Here is a 15,929-nt window from a genome sequence, read left to right as displayed (position 1 = left end):
GGAGGTTACTTCCGAAAAATGTGGAAAAGATGATGTTCATCAAAATGAACTACATTTTCCACGAGGAAGGCCTTTACCGGCAAATACATCCAAGTACTGACAGTTTTCTAATGGCGGATTCCAGCGGAGATGAATTAATAGTCTGTGATGATGATGTACACACTGATGAGGGTGAGGATGATGCTGAAGATGCTGACGACAACATCTTTTTAAAACTTTCACTATAAGTGTAGGGTGCAATCTACCCCCAAAGAGAAAAGGGACTTGAGGCATTTCTATTTAACGTACAGTCTTTGCAGGCTGCTGTTTTGTCAGTTTCACTATAAGTGTAGGGTGTAATCTAGACCCAAAGAGAAAAGATGATTTGGGCATTTCTATTTATGTTACAGTCTTTGCAGGCCGCTTCTTTTTCTATTTAACTATAAGTGTAGGGTGTATCATACAGACAGACACCAAACTGCCTTTTTTGCTATGAATTTCGATAGCTCTTTTTAGACCGTTGCCTGCCACCCTGGATTGGTGTGTGTAGCTGTAGAATTAAGGACGGCCTACCAGGGATTAAACTGTATTTTTCCTAATTTGCACTAATAAGGTTTGGGTGTAATCTAGAGCCAAACAGAAAAGATGCTTTGGCCATTTCTATTGATCGTACAGTCTTTGCAGGCTGTTTTTTTTTCTAGTTAACTATAACTGTAGGGTGTAATATACAGATAGACACCAAACTGCCTTTTTTGCTATGAATTTCGATAGCTCTTTTTAGACCGTTGGCTGCCACCCTGGATTGGTGTGTGTCGGATAAAAGCACACATCACGGGGGGCTCAGTGCTCATTGACATTTATTAGCTGTAGAATTACCTCACTTATCCAAGAAACAGGTGGAGCACTAAATTATGTTATTTTAGCCCAAAAAAATTGAATTTTTTAACAAATTGCAAAACAAAACCAAACAAAACCAAAACACGAAGGTAATCCGGATCCAAAACCAAAACATGGGGCTCAGTGAGCATCTCTATTTAAAACGTACCCATGGTAACAGGTGACATGATAACTCTCCCAAAGTCTGTAAAACACATCAGCATAGAATGCCAGACTTCATCACCCCCATCCATTCTACGACAGTGGTGCTATTGTTGGCATGAATTCTTATATGATAGGATTCATGTTTTTCCTGAATTGTAGCCCCCTCCATCATAAGACCTAATCTGGTCTTTATACAGTTACAAGTTTAAAAATGAAGGCGAGCTGGAATGTATCTTCATGTATCATCATCACACATTATGTTAGACTTAAGCTACGATGACATTGCTTACCAGTCCATTCACTACAAATATCCTCCTTCTCTAAGACAAAACTGGACTGGTAGGACTTAATTTGAAATATGCTTCTTTTATGTGTGGTTTCTAGCTTTTTGACAGGTCTAAAATGTTCAAATGTTGGTAACTGTTCTAATTTTAACTTCAGCTTGTCCTCTACTCAACGTGGGTTGAAATGATTCATAATTCATTTAGTGTGTTTATAAATCTGACCACACACTTAGCGATCAGAGCAGCTCAGCCGGTTGGCCACATGCGTGGTGGGACACATGTGTGGTTCTAATGTTGGGAGAATACTACAGACATTGGGTGACAGCGGTGACCTTCTGACCATGTTTACTTATGTAGATCATTATGGTGATTTTGGATCACACATGGAGTGGGCATTACATGTGGCCAACATTACTGCACTAAAGCTCTACATAAAACATATATTATATTACATTCCGTTTTCTTTCTTTCAGAAAAAGCTCAAGATGAAATTGATAATGTGATAGGTCTTGAACGCCCCCCCAGGTGGGATGACCAGACAATCCTTCCATTCTGCTTGGCACTAGTGCATGAAATTCAAAGGTTTGGTAACATCCTCCAGTACCTACCACATGCCACACCCACAGATGTCCACTTCAGAGGCTATTTTATACCTAAGGTAATTCATTTACTGTATTTGATGGGACTAAGAAGATTATAAAATGTCATAAAAATGTATTCTTTCTTGTTATGTTACATCATCTAATCATGATGTCATTGTGTGTGCCGTAATGTAGTATACAGTACAAGTAACCTTTAATTCTATTTTCTTTCCAAATGTAACACCCTTTTACTATGTATTATTGAGCGATTAGTGCCTCCACCTGAACCTATACTACACTAAGTGTATATACTTGAGATATAAGCACCAGTGGTGATACAGGAAAACCCCTCCCAATAGTTCCCTGGTAATATTTAATCTGATAGATTCACGTAGACAACCAAAATTATGTGTTTCATTATATTTTTGATTATAGCAATGGAAAGTATTGATTACACTATAACAGTGATGAATATAATACAGCACATCCCAAAATTTAATACATTCTATGTATACAGATATCAACTTGTCATCTATTAAATTTAACTAATCTTCTGGATCATATTATATTACTTCCTAAATCACTCATTTATAACTAGCCAATCCAAAACTTATACATGACAAATGTGATTGTTACGTTACTAATAATACTTGTTTATAAACTGTTACTTTAATGTTATTACACTATGTATGAAATCACTTGTTTTAAACTATAAAACATATATTCTTATAATATAATTACAGAGTTCATATATATGCACTATATGGACAAAACTATTCGGACGCCTGACCAATACACCAACAGGAATTGTAATGACATTGTATTGAAATACGTATACTTTAATATGGAGTTGGTCCCCTTTTGCAGCAATAACATCTTCCACTCTTCTTGGAAGACTTTCCACAAGATGTTGGAGTGTTTCTGTAAGAATTTGTGCCCATTCATTCTATAGAGCATTTATGAGGTCAGGCAATGATGTTGGACGAGAAGGCCTGGCTCATAATCTCTGTTTCAGTTCATCCCAAAGGTGTTCAATGGGGCTGAGGTCAGGGCTCTGTGCAGGCCAGTCAAGTTCTTCTACACCGAACTCATCAAACCATGTCTTTGTAGTCCTTGCTTTGTGCACTGGGGCACAGTCATGTTGGAGTAGAAAAGGGCCTTCCACATACTGTTGCCACAAAGTTGGAAGCATAGCATTGTCTAAAATGACTTGGTATGCTGCAGCATTAAGATTACCCTTCACTGAAGATAAGGGGTAGTCCAAACCCTGAAAAACAGCTCCATACCATTATCCCTCCTCCTCCAAACTTTGCAGATGGCATAATGCAGTCAGGCTGGCAGGGGAGGGCTGGCAAATTTTAGCCAAGGGGGCAGCCTATTTTAATGGAAAAAAATGCAGGTGGCCCAATGAACCAGCCCAAGGTAGCTTACTATGGGACCAGCCCGGGTGTCAGATACCCCCCTGCCCAGCCAGCCCCTGCAGGCCGGTAACATTCTACCGGCATCCGCCAAACCCAGACTCGCCCATCTGACTGCCAGACTGAGAAGTGTGATTCATCACTCCACAGAACATGTTTCCACTGCTACACAGTCCAGTGTCGGTATGCATTACACCACTCCATCCAACGCATGGAGTGGTATTGGTGATGTGAGGCTTGCATGCAGCTGCTCGGCCATGGAACCCATTCCATTAAGCTCCACTGCACAGTTTTTGTGCTTACATTAATGCTAGAGGAAGTTCTGAACTCTTCAGCTATGGAATCAGCAGAGTATTGACGACTTTTACGCACCGTGCACCTAAGCAGTTGTTGACCCTGCTCTGTGGTTTTACATGGTCTTCCGCTTCGTGGCTGAGTTGCTGTTGTTCCTAAATGCTTCCACTTTCTAATAATATCACTTACAGCTGACCATGGAATATCCAGCAGGGATGAAATTTCACGAACCATCTTATTGTAAAGGTGGCATCCTATCATAGTACCACGCTTGAAGTCACTGAGCTCTTCAGAACGACCCATTTTATATCACCATTGTTTGCAAATGGAGAATACATGGCTAGGTGCTTGCTTTTATACACCTTTGGCAACGGGTTTCATTGAAACACTTCAAATCAATAATTAACAGGTGTGGCCAAATACTTTTGTCCATATAATGTATATATATCACACTTGAATGGCCGTTGGTGCACATATTGACTGACCAATATGTCTTGAATTAACGAAAGAACTACAGTAAATGAAGAGTTTACACTTTCAATGTTGTTGCCACATTAGATAGCCTTTCGTCTAGTCCATAGCCAAAGAAATTATAAACCATATAATTTTAACCTCACCTTGTTTCTTTAAAATTGTAATAGGTTGTTGTTGAATAATAATATTTAACATTTCATAAATGACTGATGACTCAAAGGTCTGTAGAAAGATGGACACACTCTGGACACTACATATTTATGTGTTCATTATCTTACTGCAGTAAGTGAGGTAAAAAATATTATAAATTAACTTTCTCTGCTTAAAGTAAAAACTTCTGATTATCTCTGTAACTACTGTAGTTCAGTTACATAAACATCTGCAAGCAAATTACACACACTGGTTGTTACGAGACTGTGGTTTGATACACTTATCTCTAACAACTGACGTATTCCCGGTACACAGATTCTCATTCTTGTTTCCTCTATAACTTATCCACCTATTGTATCAATCGCTATCTTCTTAGTCTGTCACAATACTATCATTTCATATACTTTATTGCAAACCTCTCCTCAATGTTCCTCTTCCTAGCCTCTCACATGTCCTCCCCCTTCTCTCTTGTTCTCCTCCACTCAACTGTCTCACCCTCTTGTGCTCCCTGTCATCTTTTCTTTGTTTCTAATCATAATCCTTCCTGCTCTTTATCTCAACACATTCCTCGTGCACACCACTTTCTAATGTCAACACTGTTTTTCTGTATTAGTGTTAGCATTATTTAAAGAATTTCAGTAACACTGGTAACATAAATAAACATTATCATTAACATGGGTTGCACAAAAGATTGTAATCTTTAACATTAATTACATTAATTATGGTTCTGCTGCAAAAAAAGAAATAAAGTACTTTGTAATTTAATTGTTCCAAAGCTACAATGCTAAAGACCTTCCTTCTTATAAGCTACCGGATTCTACACGGAATGTATTTTATCAATGTGTTTTGCATTTGATGCCACTGGAATTAAATAATGGTTTGCATTAAAGGGGATGAGGATAAGGCATGTTAAGAAGGAAACAGTTAAAATAAATAGACATCCATCGAGTACATGCCATTAGAAGCTTTATGATTACATTTGGATGTACTATTTAATTTGAGATGACCAGTCAAATGTAATATATTGAAACAAAACCATAATTTTTACTAGGGAACAACAGTGATTCCACTTTTCACATCGATTCTTTATGACGAAACCGAATGGGAGACCCCCAGGGAGTTTAACCCCTATCATTTTCTGGATGCTGATGGGAAGTTTTTGAAGAGAGATGCATTCTATGCTTTCTCCAAAGGTGAGTAAATACATTGCAGCAAATACGTACTGTTATTACCGGGCCTTATCTGTGAGGAGTTTGTATGTTCTCCCCGTGTTTGCGTGGCTTTCCTCCGTTTGCTCCGGTTTCCTCCCACACTCCAAAAACATACTGGTAAGTTAATTGGCTGCTTAAAAAATTGACCCTAGTCTGTGTGTGTGTTAGGTAATTTAGACTGTAAGCTCCAATGGGGCAGGGACTGATGTGAGTGAGTTCTCTGTACAGCGCTGCAGAATTAGTGGCGCTGTATAAATAAATGGTGATGATGATGATGTCTGGAGAAAAGTTTTATGTTCACCTGGGGCAATTTTCAGAGTCTCTGATCATAGCTGCAGGAAATTGTTTTTCAGTAAAAACTGATCATTTTGATACACTGATCTCCCTCTTTATAACATCAGCTTAAAACATAAGCCAACATTGGTTATAGTGGGAATGCCAATATAATGAGGTTGACACAATATAATTAACACATTGTAATGCAGTTTTATGCTGAGAAAATACCTGATGGTACATAGGAGGGATACAAAAAATGTTATAAGGTGGGTAAAAAAAAACCTTACCTTACCTCCCTTCAGTATTGCTGCCCTAGGCCTGGGCCTGTGCGGCCTTTCCAAAAATCCTTGCCTGTCTATTAGAGCCAGATATTATTCTCAATGTTCTACTTTGCTTTTCAGCCATCCAAATGTCACCGGCATTTGGTGGAAATACATCACCATATGTTGTTTTTAAGAAAGCTGAAGTGGAGAATCAGCATAAACTTGAACACTAATTTTCCTGAATGTTTCACTTTTTGGGTTCTTTGAAAATTGTTATGTACCACAGATGTGTAAAACTTGAAGTTGGTTTATATGAAGGACATTTTTTGTTTACCATCATTTCCACCCAAAACTTCAAATTTAGTTTTTGATAGAGTTCACAATTTTAAGCTAGAATGCAGAGCTTTACTTACCTGGTGCAGAGCGTTCTCCTGTTCAAGTAGCTCCACTGAGTCTCCATAGACTAGCGCTGGTCTGGTCTATGCTGCTTGGTTGTTTCAGACCAGCAGTAGAGTTTTCAATACAACTTTCCTGTGAACTTCCCATACAAGTGCCATACTACTGGAGGCATAGGTGAATACACAATAGTAATGTCTTATCCCAAGTAAGTAATACTCTGTATTTTGTGCCCAAAATTGAATTTCAACTATTGGGTAGACTTTTCTTCTGCAATTTCCGCATATTTACAAAGATTTTACCTTTGAAACGATTGAGATGTTTTAAGCTCATACTTCAGCGTCTAGAGCCCACATGTCACCTTCAGTATTGTGGACAGCAGTCATGTGCCTATTACCATGGGTGATATCTCAGTACAACCGGTATATTCTTCATCCAGAAATGTTTCACAATGTACAGGAGGTCTGTGGGGTGTCTTTAGGGAGTGCAGTCTTTTACCCCTGAAGGATGCCTTTGTATTAAAACCTTTATACTTCCTATCACTCCCAGTATGTTTTGTACATTGGTAGTTCTGACTGATAAAAAAATATCATAAAAACCTCCACAATATTTTTCCTGTACGATTTAGTGAAATGTTCATTTCACTGGTTTTAAATGCAGAGGTCATTGTAATAGTTACCAGTTAAAACAACAAACCTAAACATAAAGAATGTGACACTCCATATTGGATGCATGAGATAGGTGTTACCTTTGAAAAGATTGAGATGTCTCAATGTATATCATTGCCTTAATAATGACTGGTTATTACCATATAGGGCGCAGGGTGTGTGCTGGAGAGACCCTGGCCAGGATGGAGCTCTTCATCTTCATCACTGGAATACTTCAAAAGTTTACCTTCACGCCTCCTCCAGGAGTGGACAGAGAAGACCTGGACCTCACTGCAGATTCATTCTTCATCATGAGACCGAAGGATTACAAAGTTTGTGCCACTCCACGAATGTAGACAGTGTCCGATATATAATGATGGTAATATGTGCACTTAACATTGGGACTCTTGAGATGCCGCCTAGTCTAGATGTTGGCCGTTATATGCCTGGTGGCTTCCTTACTGCCACCACTCGACTCTAACGGAGCTTATACTAGGGTAATTATTGCTTTTGATGAAATAAGCTCTGTTTCTGTGCATTATACTGAGGCTTAAAAAAAATCTATTAGGTGTTATTGTGCTATTCAGATATTTCAAGAGTTTATGGATTTTACCCCATCCCATGAATTTACCATCTGGCACAAGCTCAGTGAATAATTATAGCAACCGAGTTTGTTTGCTACTTGTCTGTTTATGCCATCAGTAATGTAATATGCATTTGTTATGTTTTACAGTTTTATAGAATAATGTGTATGAACATTATTATAGCTGTAAGTTTATTTACACAGTGGTTAGAGGCAAATGCAATCATGAGTTTTGTTATCAATGAAAGTTGTTGCCATCTGTATACAGCAGTTGTTTTGGAACTACAAGGCCTAGCATGCCACCCAAACCAGAGTCTGGAAGTATATGCTGGTACTTCCACACCAGATTGCCTATCTCTGGTCCTGACAGTCAAATAAAAACCTGTGTGGGAAAAAGAGGAGAAATATTATCTTACAAATTAAAGAAGTCAGAATGTGGGCTTAAAACGCAACACAATGATTTACAAATAGTGTTTCATTTTTATCTTTACGGATTCAGTATGATACTGTGTACACTCACATTTATTAATGAGGGGAAAGCCACGGTTGGTCTTAAGCTGGGTACACACTACACTGTTTTCGTCCAATAAGCGGCTGAATCAGCCGACATACAACCGCTCATTCAAAAATCGGGTCAGTGTGTGCAGTGACACAATGGTCGAAAGTCTGTCCAAATGGACGATTGTCGCCTCATTTGGTTGGTCGTACCATTTAATATTTCGACCGATCCACAACAGTGAGTACAAAATGACAGTCATTGCTCACGACAACATGGCTGTAAAAAGTCGCTAAAGGGACGTCCGCTCTTCCCTTTATCGTCCTAAACAAGGCTAGTGTGTATGCAGTCCATGGACCGAGCGATCGGAACATCGATCGCATGTATAATCGCTCGGCTTAAAAAGTTGGTCGAAATTTCTGTAGTGTGTACCCAGCTTTACTGTTAGGCTGGCTCATAAAGTACATGCTTCTAAAAGGTAACGGTACGTACAATATAGGGACTATTGAACAACAAGTCCAAGTCAAACCTCCTGGAGCATAATATTTTAAGGTCCTGTACCAGCATGGTGATAGGGATACAAGTTATGCAGGTGTCACAAAATTATCCAACTACAAAGGAGCGCTGTACAATTCTTATAGTGATAACACATGTGGTGCATGCTGTTAGTGTGTGTAGTCATTAAAATATGAGTAACTATTTTATACTGCAGCAGCTACATTAGGTTTTTGCATTCAGGTTTACAGCTTTTTATAGATAAGAAAGATATTGAGCAATTGCATTTATGCAGATAATGTATGTCCCAACTATGCAAGAAGATTAAATGACCACTGACGTGATTTTATATACATTCAATAAACCTTAATATGTAAACCTTCACCTCAATGCGTGCAGTTCCTTCAGTTCTCCATTCTAAGACTGGCCACACATGGATCGATTCTGACACTGGTCATAATTTTTCTCCATATTGGCCATACACATTGGTGTAGTAGGTCTCCTTCAAACTCTTCTTTCTGGAAACTTGCTGCTGAAAGAAAAGACTCTCTAGCATTTTACCTTCTATTATTATTATTATTATTATTATTATTAATTTTTATTTATAGGGCGCCACTAGGTGTCCGTAGCGCCGTACAGGGACAAACAAAGTTACAATACAAGGTGAGACAGCACAGTACAGTAGACAATAAGCACAGTAACTCACTGAGCTCAAAGCATAGCTAGAGAGGCGGGGGAGGGAAGAGGGGAAGGTCCTGCATACAGCTGAGCCCGAGAGGGAGGGCCCGGATGACAGGGAAACCCCCAGAGGGGAGAGGAAGGAGCGAGAGGGGACGGGGGGGAAGAGGGTCCTCGAGGAGGAGGGCTAGGTAGCTGGAGAGCCGAGTCAACATTTCTATGAAAATGTTGAAAGAGTTATATATAGTATTGCAAAAGATAATGTCATCATAAAGTGTGAAACTCTTAGTAATGTTCATTTGGCCACACAAGTAGTCTCCTCCATTCCCTGCCTCTATATAAAGTTACATCATCACAGTGAAAGGTGTGTGGGCAATTTATTGACTGCAAACTACTAGCCCTCTAGTCCACATTGTGAGTGACAAAAATGAACAAGTCCCTTTCGTTCTCCTTTGTAAATGATCCAGTCGTGATAAGTTTAATACTTTGTTTGCTGATATTGATTTGCTTTTCCATGTACAGTCATGGGCAAAAGTTTTGAGAATGACACAGCCTTGTCCTCGTCAACACTCTCAACTGTGTAAATGTTGTTTTGGGGATAAAGTTCATTTTCATGGCAAAGAGGGACTTTAAAATTAATTGCAATTTATCTGATCACTCTTCATGACATTCTGGAGTATATGCAAATTGCCATCATAAAAACTGAGGCAGCAAACTTTATGAAAAAGAATATTCGTGTCATTCTCAAAACTTTTGGCCATGACTGTACTCTATCAATGGATTTAGGGCTGGCAAATTTTAGCCTGGGGTCAAGACTTGACTCAGCAGCCTATTTTAATGGAAAAAAATGCAGGTGGCCCAGTGACCCAGTCCAAGGTAGCCCACTATGGGACCGGCCCGGGGGTCAGATGCCCCCCTGCCACCCAGCCCAGTTTGCCCCTGTTTACATTGCATACATGGGTAACACAGCCCTTGAAGCAATTTTTTTCCAAGTGCTGCATTTTTTCTAATACGACAGTGACACCTGGGTCAGACAAAGCTATCTGTGCTCAATGCTATTCCCTCAACTAACTACAAATTGCATGTGCAACAAAGAATGCACTGAAGTATTTGTGTTATATGCAAAAAAATGTTCCTCTTGTACCATGGTATTTCCATAGCAGTTTTTTTTAATAAAATATTTTTATTAAATTTTGTTAACATTTTTAAACATTTCATTTCAACAACACATATAAAAATAAACAAAGACAAAACCTAGTTCTGATATACACTTGAAACCACATTCTGTAAATGCACTGAGAAAGTAAAAAATGACAAGCAATGCACAGTAGACTACTTTCCACAGATCAAAAATGCAATGTATTAAATGACTTCCCTCTATCTCAACTGTCCCCTCTACCATAAGGGGAGGTAGGTAACCATATGAAAGTTGCAGAGTAAATACCCCAGGTCAGCAACAATTAGGAGCTAGGCATTCATTTTGTGGAAGGGCGAATATAGTAAAGAGATTCTCACCCAGGATCAGAATCCACAGCCAAGGACTGCACTGCATATCTTGACTTTGCCCAACTAGCCCAAATCTTCTAGTATCTTGGCATAGCATTTCGGGATTCATACGTAAACCTTTCATGCCCCACAGCCTCGTTGACCAGGGCCACCCAGCTAGCAAATTCAGGTCCCTCCTGAGCCATCCATGTTCTAGCAATAATGACTTTGGCTAAGGCCAGGAGATTACGAACATATCTAGACTTGTTACTCCCCAGAATTAGATCGACTCCCAGACCAAACACACATGTTGTAGGAAACAAGAGTGGAACCTCAACACCAGTATCTTGTATGCCCGACGCCACCAGTGACCAGAAGTTCTCGACTACAGGACAGCTCCCAGGCCCGGCGCTCCCATTAGGCAACATTAGGCAGTTGCCTAGAGCGCCGGGCTCTGGTGGGCGCCACAGAAGTAAAATGCAGTTAGTATTGTACTTTAATACTGTGCAGCGACCGCTGAGCATACCTTCCACGGCCGCCACACATCTTCAGATAGATCCACAGGGAGGGGGGAGGGGCTATGGATCACCACCGCCGCCCTCCCCTCCAACAGCTGATGGGGCGCACTGTCCCTCTGTCTCCTCCCCTCCACTCCCCCTCCCCTCACTGACTGTTGGGCATGACATCATCACGGCCCGACAGTGTCAGTGAGGGACGGGACCCGGCAGAGAGGTGCATCTTTATGGAGTCTGAGACCCAGGGGGGGCATTGAGATGGGGGGGGAGTATTTTGAAATTTTGCCTAGGGCACCGAGGACCCTAGCACCACCCCTGACAGCTCCATAACAGGTGCCAGAAGGTAGCAAGGCCACCCCCACAATTCGGACAAACGGCATCTAACCTGGCACCCATCTGGAGCAACCTATGAGAAGAGTAGTATACCCTGTGCAGGAGATATAACTGAATTTGTCAGTGATAGGACCCAAATCCATCTCCCAGCTCAAGCGTGATCCCTCTAAATCATCAGTAATAAGAAGGGAGAGAACGCTAGCATACAGTATGGATATAGTTTTTGTGGAACCCTCCTGCCTAAGAAGCAAACGGAGGAGGTCTGGTCTAAAGACAAGGGGAATACTGCTAAACTGTGCCATTAATACATGTCAAAGATGGAGGTAGGTATAAAAAAGGAAGTTTGGTATGAAGATTTAAGGGTACCATTAACATATACTTGTCTGAGGGAGACAACCCCTGCGGCTCGCCACTGGGGGAACTGCTTCAACTAAAATATTCCAGGCAGGACAGAATTAATCCACAGAGGAGTGTCGGGATCAACGCCAGCAGATTCCATTATCTTACTCATGACCACACGCAGTCGAGCATGAAACAACATGGCATACGGAAGCAGCAGGTCTCGAAAGCCGTCTCTTCACCTGCACAAATTGGGCCCAACTTTTCTGAACATCCAGAGCAAAATCAGGCTTATACCAGTTGATTTTCATACTTTAGTGGGACTGGGTCCGAGCCAGTCGAAGCCCTGCAATCTCTATCACGATTATGTAGCAGCTTTGCTATAAAAGTTCAAACCAGAGCTCCCGGCTGTGAAGGTTGAGGAGGAAGTCAGTGAGCCTGTTCAACCGTGAACTGCGCAGTAAAGGCTTCCTTCCCAAACACAGATATCAACCAGGATTCTAAGAAAGCTTCTGGGTTGGGGCCCTCCGCTCTCTCAGGAAGACCAACAAAGCGTAGATTGTTTCTGCGCAGGCACCCTTCAAGATCCGATACTTTTGCTTGCAGATGTTAACCTGTGTAGTCAACTCAACCATATCTCGTTTCATGGGTGCATTATTGTCTTCTAACGTGGATATTCGCTGTTCAGCTTCACCCACTCTCTCTCTCTCTCTCATCTTCTGCATGTCTTGACGGATCTGCTTGAACCTCCCCAATACGAACTGTGAGTCTTTTTTCCGTAGATGTAATGGCTTGTAGTACCTGCTGAATAGAGGAAGAATCTTCCGGAGTAGACGGAGGGGAGTCTGCCATTGCAGTGGTGCATCTCTTAGCTCCAGCAGCCTCCGCAGATGTAGAAGTGGAGGACCCACGAGCATATTTTTCAAGTTTGGCAGTCGCATTGGTTTGGTTTTCCCAATGATTACAGCTCTGAGGAGTGGGGTAGCAAGAAAGACTCTCGGAGAGATTTGCAGAGAGATTTATACAGTAATTTTTGCAACAGTTCACAGGTGTATCAAAGAGCAACACAGCTCCACACCCACAGCTCAAAGGAGTTTACAGATGGATGGATAAATAGGAGAACAAATACAGTCCTAGCAGATCCTGTATCCACAATTTCCACAGTGCACCAGCAGAGGGCAGTACAACTCCAAACCCAGGATCCAAAGGAGTTTACAGATGATAAATTATAGGTATAATAGTCCAACACCTCATCCCCATCCCAGAAGAGCTTACATTTATCAGAAATGTAAATGTTTGAGTACCCCTCAATGGCAACAGCTTTTTAATTGAAGTGAAGTATATTGTATCAATGTATTGCCTATATACTGGATAAGATTGTCACCGAGCTCTTCCTGAAGCGGCACTATATTTAACACAAGGCACAGCCCACACTCAGCGGTGGTACATTCAAGGCAGTTCTTCTCAATATCAGCGTGAAGAAGCCATAGACATTGATAAGGACAGTTGGGGAGGCATGAGAGTAAGAGCCCCGTCTCTCAACTCACAGCCCTCAGAGGCAGACAGTCCCCGCAGTCACTGCACGCACCTGGAGCAGTTAATCAGATACAGCAGCCAACGGATCACAGCAGCAGGAGTCAGGGGTCAGAAATGCAGCAGAGCAGACTGCAAGTGCGCATATCCGGTCACCGCTGGATCTTTCTTACATCCCTCAGAAAGCAAGATGGCCGCTTCTCGCCTCATAGGGATTCGGACACAAGAGTAGGAGGGGAATGGAACGGGGACCAGAAGCACCTCACAAAGGCCGCAGGACCTCTGATCAGGGGACTCCCCACCACAGAAGAAAGCTGCAACCACCACGCAGGTAACACTGCACAGAGTCCTTACATTTGGCGATCAGCGAGGTCTACTCCTGGGGAGGGGGGGGGGAGGCTTAACAACAGCAACAGGATTTTCCTTGGTCCAAACTCCACGGCAGTTAGTCCAGGCACTCCACCATTTACCGCAGATAGTCAGGAACACTCATCAAGTGAGATGGAGTAAAAAAAAACAGTGCCTTCAGTATGTGAAAAAGGATTTAAAACAGGATCTTAGCAGGAGAGAAAGCGCCATGCGTCTTACTCCATGCCTGGCCAAGCCACGCCCCATTTCCAAAGCAGTTTTACAAAGTACGGCAAGTTGAATGTTAATTTCTTTTTTACAATCATGTTACACAAACTTGTTAGTTAATCTTGTGGGGGCACAGTCAGTCTATGAGTAAAATTTAGTTTGATTACATTTTTAAAAATAAATTGGTTCCCCTCTCCCTATTAAACAACATTTAGAAAGACCTTGTTCGCCTTGATTATCGTAATCTTCTCTCTGGCTTGCCTGACACATGTCTGTCCCCCCTGAAATCTGTGCTGAATGCAGTTGCAACTAATCTTCCTCTACTGACATTCCTCTTCCTTTAAGCCTCTCTGCAAATCCCTAAATTGGCTCCTCATTCCCTCCAGAATACAATTCAAGTTGCTTACCCTCACTTATAAAGCCCTCTTTAACGCCTCCTCCTCCTCCTACATTTCTGACCTTGTCAAAAAATACTTCCCTACTCGTCCAGTACGTTCTGTCATTGAAATTGTGCTGCTTTGATCCTCCATCATGCCCCTCAGTGCTGCTTTGATCCTCCATCATGCCCCTCAGTGCTGCTTTGATCCTCCATCATGCCCCCTCAGTGCTGCTTTAACCCCATCATGCCCCCTCAGTGCTGCTTTGATCCTCCATCATGCCCCCTCAGTGCTGCTTTAACCCCATCATGCCCCCTCAGGGCTGCTTTAACCCCATCATGCACCCCCCCCCCTCAGTGCTGCATACCTGTTTTTTTCTGTGTCCTGCCTCCTGCCTCGCGTCTCAGCTCTCCTCCGCGGCTCTCAACAATGGCGCTGGCACGTAAGAGGGAAGGAAGAGGAGCGTGCTCACTGTTGCAGCCTGTGATTGGATGCCGGCGCAAAATCGCGACATCCATGTCAGGAAAGGTGGGCGGATAGGGTACCAGTGTGTAGCGTAGCGGAGCGCAGGGAAAATGGCGCTCGTGATAGGGCTTAATTTCGGGGTAGGGCTTATTTTAGCCGTAGAAAGGGAATTTAGGGTAGGGCTTATAAAGTGACTAGGTCTTATTATCGGGGAAACACGGTATATATATATATATATATATATATATATATATATATATATATATACATATAATAAAACTAACTGCGCTCATACCAAACATCCTAATAGGTAAGTATGTTTGTAATGTGTTAGAACAATACAACCAGGGACAGGATGGTCTGGGTGATAGGGGAGCATCTACCACCCTGGCTGGTCCCATAGTGGGCTACCTTGGACTAGGTCACCGGGACTTATGCATTTTTTCCATTAAAATAGGCTACTGAGTCGAGTCTTGTCCCTGGGCTAAAATTTGCCAGCCCTCCCTTGAATATAACCATATATTGATGTGTTGTAGAATAGTAAAATACCAATGGATATATACAGAGCCTAAAAACAATTCAATTATTAAATTGAATGTACTCAGAGATTGTATCTGTTGTAGATGGCACAGGGTCACCAGATACTGTGGTGTGTATTGCAATAGTTTGAAATGTTCAAAATCTATGGTACCGTGCAGGGGAGGGCTGGCAAATTTCAGCCTGGGGGCAAGACTCGACTCATCATCCTATTTTAAAGGGAAAAAATTGCAGGTGGACCAGTGACCCAGCCAAAGGTAGCACACTATGGGACAGACCCGGGGGGAAGATTTTTTGTTAAGTCAGTCATAAGTTTGGCTAGAGTGCTATAATGGGGTACGAACTTTCGATAATACCAGCTGTACCTAAGAAAGACATGACCTGCTTTTTCGTGGCAGGGGTTGGCCACGCCATGATAGCCTCTACCTTGCCTGACTCTGGGCGGAGGGTACTGTACTGCACTTCATGCATGCCAAGCTGGCACTTCTCTGGCTTGATAGTCA

General features: G+C 41.9%; 1 protein-coding gene across 1 annotated transcript in view; it reads left to right on the top strand.

Annotated features, from left to right (window-relative positions):
* LOC142097619 (cytochrome P450 2W1-like) overlaps positions 1-8,972 on the top strand; it is a 31,226-nt gene extending 22,254 nt beyond the window's left edge. Inside the window, exons 7-9 of the mRNA XM_075179625.1 lie at positions 1,778-1,962; positions 5,273-5,414; positions 7,183-8,972. Of these exons, the coding sequence (XP_075035726.1) occupies positions 1,778-1,962; positions 5,273-5,414; positions 7,183-7,370 (515 nt within the window). The 3' untranslated portion in view covers positions 7,371-8,972. The remainder of the gene's footprint in view (positions 1-1,777; positions 1,963-5,272; positions 5,415-7,182) is intronic.
* Positions 8,973-15,929: the final 6,957 nt, after the last annotated feature.

This window comes from Mixophyes fleayi, chromosome 7 (genome assembly GCF_038048845.1).
Source record: "Mixophyes fleayi isolate aMixFle1 chromosome 7, aMixFle1.hap1, whole genome shotgun sequence".
NCBI classification, from domain to species: Eukaryota; Metazoa; Chordata; class Amphibia; order Anura; family Limnodynastidae; genus Mixophyes; species Mixophyes fleayi.
This window is presented reverse-complemented; position numbering and strand designations above follow the sequence as displayed.